At 32.7% G+C, this 6,000-nt stretch overlaps 2 protein-coding genes across 2 annotated transcripts in view; both read right to left on the bottom strand.

Moving 5' to 3' along the window:
- The window catches only part of LOC108685935, a 2,007-nt gene extending 786 nt beyond the window's left edge, over window positions 1-1,221 (bottom strand). Inside the window, exon 1 of the mRNA XM_018190951.1 lies at window positions 434-1,221. Coding sequence (XP_018046440.1) covers window positions 434-1,221 — 788 coding nt within the window. The remainder of the gene's footprint in view (window positions 1-433) is intronic.
- A 678-nt stretch (window positions 1,222-1,899) lies between these two features.
- Window positions 1,900-3,692, bottom strand: LOC108685936 (odorant receptor 4-like). The gene is made up of 5 exons (XM_018190952.1): window positions 2,883-3,692; window positions 2,690-2,789; window positions 2,452-2,562; window positions 2,170-2,325; window positions 1,900-1,950 (listed from the first exon to the last, which is right to left on the bottom strand). Exons 1-5 carry the CDS (start codon window positions 3,686-3,688, stop codon window positions 1,900-1,902), a joined length of 1,224 nt encoding a protein of 407 aa, XP_018046441.1. The 5' UTR covers window positions 3,689-3,692.
- Window positions 3,693-6,000: the final 2,308 nt, after the last annotated feature.

Here is a 6,000-nt window from a genome sequence, read left to right as displayed (position 1 = left end):
AAATAATGATACAATATAATTAATACAAATAATTAAAAAAATAATTAATACAGTAAAAAAACTTTGATAAATCTCAAAAAAATTTTTGTTAAATATTAATTAATTTGTAAGTTGGCATATATTATACATATAATATGATAAAATTTGAACAAACTTTATAATAAAAATTTTTATTCAAAAGAAAGAATATTAATAGCACGCAAATTAAAAGAAAATCAAATGAGATACAAAATTATAATTTAACCATTTATGTAAGTATTATTAAATATTAAATTGAGTAGAGATTAATTTTTTGAAATAGTTTTTTTACATAAAAAAAAACATGTTTATATGTGTACATATATATACATATAGATTACATATAGTACATATATATACATAGTAGATTTTTTAAAATTATATTTTATTGTCTAATATTGATATCTAATACTACCTCAGAACACGTAGATGGTGATCCACAATATTGGCCAGCCTCCTCTGGACCGGTTCATTTTTTTCCGCATCTTCACCTTCGATGAGTTTGCCTAGACGCAAGATCAAAATATCGAGTTGACCACACGCATGTATAGCGAAAACCGCAGCTAAACTGCAAGCACTGACAGTGGTGGAGTTCACTATGAAACCTGACAGCATCTGTGTTATAAGAACAATCTCATTTGCCGGGCTGTATCTGGTATCTATTAATTTGTTGTAAAAGGCACAAGGTAATTGGAGCATCGAGATGCTTTGATTGTTGCCGATCGACACCATCACTGTCGTCATACCGGATACGATGTTGTAAAAAAACACGCCGCCGTGCATACATATTGCGCAGAAACCCGCTACGAATCGGCCCAGCTTCGCATTTCTTGCCATAATCTCGCGATCCCGCGATTGCTTCATAATCCGCCAATCCATTTCCATGTGTTGCATGCACTTATGTATGTCAGCGCTGTGCAGCAATAAAGAGCAATAATTCAATCCGCCCATGAACCAGTGGCTCAGCGGACCAGCTGCTCTTAGTTTTAATTCAACATCTTTCTCTTCAAAAAAGATATTTAATGCGCATGGTATCACGGTGAAAGCTATCAGGAAGTAACAGATGAATATCAAAATTCGAGACACAGCTTTCTCGCTGCTAGAAGTCGTGAGTTCTTGCGGCCACGCGCCTATTGGCTTTAAAAACCACCGATTCAACTGCACACTGTGATCGTGAAGATCTTTAATCATTGACCGACACATGATGGCAACGTGAAAGCACAGCTATTGACTAGGAGTCAATAGCAATACGACGGCACGACAGTTACTAATCGACTGTTAAAGACTGGCTTCCTAGTCGCTGTAGCGTCTGCGCGAGAAAAGAAGAATCCACCACAAATGTTTTGATCGATTGACCAGTGTCGTCGGACTCGTCGCTTCAATAACGTCATTGCGAATACATTTTATACGTTGACTCGGTCAAACAAAATCAAACAAAGTGCTCTGCATCGATCAAACGCGACATATAATGCAATTTTTTAATTGATACTTCACGAGCAGAAATAGTTGCGAGCGAGGAAACGGAATTTCATGCTGATCGATAGTGCAACTTGTTGCTTTGTTCGTCCCCTTTCTGATGCATTCGCAAAGTATATTGTATTAAAAGGAAAAGAGCACAAAATAGCAATTTTAATATTTTATGAACTTTGAAAATGTAGCAAGTGAGTATTTCTATTTATATTTTATATGTATCATATTCTTTATACATACATACTTTAATTCTTTATATACTATGATTCGACGATTTCATAAAGATTACATTATTATTGATAAGAAAAGTGGCATTGCTCAAAGCTTCGAATTATAATAGAATATAAGAATAGTCTCCTATTGCATATCTATTTAAGTGACACCTATTTAGTATTTTCACATATATATATATTACATTACGGTACGAAGTATATTTAGATATGCTACAGAAGTTTTAATTATCTAGAAAGAAACAACAAATAAAATAAATTAAATTTTATGAGAGATTTTTTCCAATATTATCTTTCTTTTTTTGTTACGTTAAATTTTTTTATAAAACAAAAAATTTATAAATATTTATAATACGTGCTATGTAAAAACACGATGAAGGATAGGTATTGAAGATAACAGAGCCTCATTTTTTATCATAAAAATGTTTGATGTTCAGAAATCTATACTTACATCACCAAATGTCATTAATGAGAGATGAATCAATTTTCCAGCAGTAATTTTAATTATAACATGGGATCTCGATATTATCAGCATTATATCGAGGGCTGTTTTATGAGGTAAATAGTACCAGTTGATAAAGTAAGCCATTTCACCAACTTTTCTACACTGCAGTAATTTTATACTAAATACAACGAGACTATTTTTGTGCAGAATAATGAATCAGTAATATTTTAAATATTTTTACTATATTCCAAAACACAAGCAGTTTTGTGGTTCACTTGCACGCGTTACCTGCTCCGTGATTATTTCACCGATATAACAAAATATAAAGATATTAAAAGACATAGATACGAAAAGAATGCCATATGTTGTTATAGTTTTCGTGTTTTTTTCATCCCATTCCTGAAATTATAAAACAAAATATCATAAAAAGAAACAAAAATATTTTTCTAAAAAAAAGAGTACGTCTTTAAAAAGATATATGCATTTGTATTAAAAAAAATGTTTATTAATTATATTTTTATTATACCTTAATCGAACAGTAACCAAGCAAGCACAAATTCATGGTGCATCCAACTAATTGCACCATGCATATTTGATTCATGATTTTTTCAAAGAGTGATATAAAACTAAAATACCATAATTTTCTCAAATTTTAAGATTTATTTATATTTGATATTGTAATTGTTACAAATATTATAATTGGATTAGCGATACCTTACTTTAGTACACGTAGATGATGCTCGACTATGTTTGCCAATTTATTCTTGGTGGTTCGTTTTTCCTCGTTTGTCAATTCATTCAACCACGTGTAGAGCACGGCGAATTGGCCGCATACATGCATTGCGAAAACCCCAGCAAGACTGCAAGCACTGACCGTGACAGAATTAGCTATGAAACCTGACAGGAATTGTATCATTAACACGATCTCATTCGTCGGATCATGGCTGATATCTAGTAATTTGCTGTAAAACGGACAAGGCAATCGTCGCGTCGAGACAGTCTCATTGCCGACTACGATGATTATCGGCGTTAAACTGTTCACTACACTGTACGAGAACACACCGCAGTGCAGAAAAACTGCGCAAAATGCGGCCATAGATCGGCCAAATTTGGCATATCTTAGCATCGCTCCGCGATCCACATTTCTGTGCACGATGCACCAATCATTCTCCATGTGCTGAATGCAGCAACGTATGTCTTTGCCGCGCCACAGCAGAGAACTATAATTTAATGAGCTCATAACCCAGTGGCTTACAGGACCTACTAATCTCATCTTAGTATCAAGATCCTGTTCCTCAAGATAGAAGTACATCATGCTAGGAATAACCGTGAAAGCTATGAGGGCGTAGCATATTATTTGGATAATTTTCAATAGGAGTCTTTCGCTAATTGTGGTAACACGCGATTCTGGCCAGGCGCCAATTGGTTTTAGAAACCAACGATTCAATTGAAGACTATAATCGTGATGTTCATTATGGCGATACAAAACCGATGTTGGTTTATCAGATGCGATCGTCATGATCATTCTTTGAAAGCGCGCAAAATACTAACCATTTTCTCCGTATTATCCCGTTTCTCAATAGAAGTTACGATTGCGCAGGTCTTCATTCAGAGTTACGTGCAAGAGGCGGACTATTGTGCTAATCGATAACCGCTACTTGTTGCACCGTCAGTTGCAAGTAAGGATATGTAGATAATATGCAAATTGTGACGTGTGCAGTACACATTTTGCTTCGTAAGTGAGCGTATAGAATCATGAATTATTTAACTTGCATTATACTTGTAAAATTCATAAAATTAATTTTTTCTATCACATATTTTTTAAATACTAATTAAAAATCCATAAAACATACAAATGAAAAGATTGCTAAGTAATATTACAAAAATCTATTATTAAAATGCACATTATACATAACTTTTATGTGTATAATACAAAGTATAATAATTTTATGTAAAATATTTATTATGTATATTTACTCATATCATGCTTTACATGGTTAAAGTTTTAATTTAAACTTTATAATATACTAATATTATACTAATTTATAATATACTAATTTTAAATAAATTCAAGTTAATAATTATTTACATATTCGATAATTTCCTTAGAAATGTTTAAAAGTAGTGCAATGTTTAAAAGTGGTGTTTATAATAATAAATCATACTTTAATCTTGCCTTAATGTTTGCAGAGAACGCTCAAATTTGCCAGGTTTCTCTGACATTTTTTCTTGTTTCTTAAATTCTTAACCAGTTCTATAAGCCGCAACATTACTAAGTTGCGTGCGTGTATCGCGAAAATATGATCAAACCGTACGCATCTATGGTGTTCATGATGAGAGACGAAAGGCTACAGTGTAAACACTGAAGCATAAACAGGATTACATATACTGAGGTTAAAAGACTGCACATTTCTTATGGATTTTTATTCTCGGTTAAATCTTCTTATATTTTGGGATATTGTAATTCCTCCAGGTGTCCTGATTAAAGTGTCAATGGGCGCATCTCCTAAAATTAACAGTTTTCGAGATATAACTGTTCAAACTTTGTTAATTCTATTATTTCGGATATAGGACACTATAAACAATTTTGATCCTACAGCTTAAAAAAATACCTAGATGAATCTTATAACATGCGAAATAAGGCTGTCATAATTGCATTTCGCTTCGCAATCTCAGTTGTGACTAAAAATGATTTTTAATTCAGGACACCTGGAACTACAATTTCCTAAAATATGAGAAGATTTGACCAAGAACCAAAATTCATAAGAAACATGCGGAGTCCTTTGTGTCCACGATCATTGAAGAATAGACTAAATGACTTATTACGTTTCATTGCCGATTACCACGTATCGGTGATATTTCTCTTGTTACATTGTAACAAAAAAATACCACCTTGCATGATAAATACATAAGAAAGCCATCTGTATCGACTAAATCATATAATTTTTATATAATATAGTCTCTTTCTCTTTCACAGAAAATACTTGCCCAGGATTAAAGGATACGCATATGTGTTCATAAAGTGGAGATGAGTTGTATGCTGAGAACGATCAAAAATTTCGAAATTGATATATTTTTTACCATTTTTTAGTGTAACATGGCATCTCAAGCAGTCAAGTCATAACAACATTTATTTGATACGAAAATTTTGCAATCTTGTACTTACAAAATTCACAAACACGTAATTTGCACGAACAAATAACGTCAAGTTCTTAGAATTACTACTAAACTTAGATGCTTTATCGCGATGAATATGTTACATGAAAATTGATGCAAAAGTGCGACTGCGTGTATCATAGGTTACGTGAAATTTGGTGTGATATATAAAGACATGTCGATGGGCTAGAAAAATCGATCTCTGATGACTTGTCGAAGTTCGAGCTTCGCTTTAGGCTCCCCTTAAATACTTGCTATAATGCGTCTTCCTCTAGCGTGTCTCATTATGTCTTAATGCTCTTTCCTCACGATCTTTTCCTTTTGCTAATCAATCTCCATATGTTCAATAAATTTATATCTGACCCTTTTAACATAAATACGAGCAACAATTTATATCACCTTAATAACCCGGTGATTTATAGATTCCATAGCCTACAGTTTTAAATGGACATCTTTCTGTTCGAGAAGAATGTACCATATAGAGAATATTATTGTGAGAATTATCAAAGAGCGACTCGTTAATTTTAGAGACTCGTTAATTTTTTTTGATAAAATCTTTTCGATCAAACTCTAAATATCTACTAGTTTCAAGATAGAACAATTTAGTTGAAGATTATAAATTATTATTTCACCTGTAAACGTGAACCGGGTACCGAAAGAACGCATTATACTTTACCTATG

Source organism: Atta colombica, unplaced genomic scaffold (genome assembly GCF_001594045.1).
Source record: "Atta colombica isolate Treedump-2 unplaced genomic scaffold, Acol1.0 scaffold162, whole genome shotgun sequence".
NCBI classification, from domain to species: Eukaryota; Metazoa; Arthropoda; class Insecta; order Hymenoptera; family Formicidae; genus Atta; species Atta colombica.
The sequence above is the reverse complement of the archived record's forward strand: the minus strand, read 5'-3'. Positions and strand labels throughout refer to the sequence as shown.

Bases quoted from the DNA above. Each gene is read 5' to 3' on its own strand.
- LOC108685936 (XM_018190952.1), bottom strand. From the start codon at position 3,688: ATGATCATGACGATCGCATCTGATAAACCAACATCGGTTTTGTATCGC. The intron at 2,790-2,882 runs GTAAGGTATCGC...ATGGTATTTTAG, and splicing joins CATCATCTACGTGTACTAAA to TTTTATATCACTCTTTGAAA. The intron at 1,951-2,169 runs GTAAGTATAGAT...GTTTCTTTCTAG, and splicing joins CATTAATGACATTTGGTGAT to ATAATTAAAACTTCTGTAGC.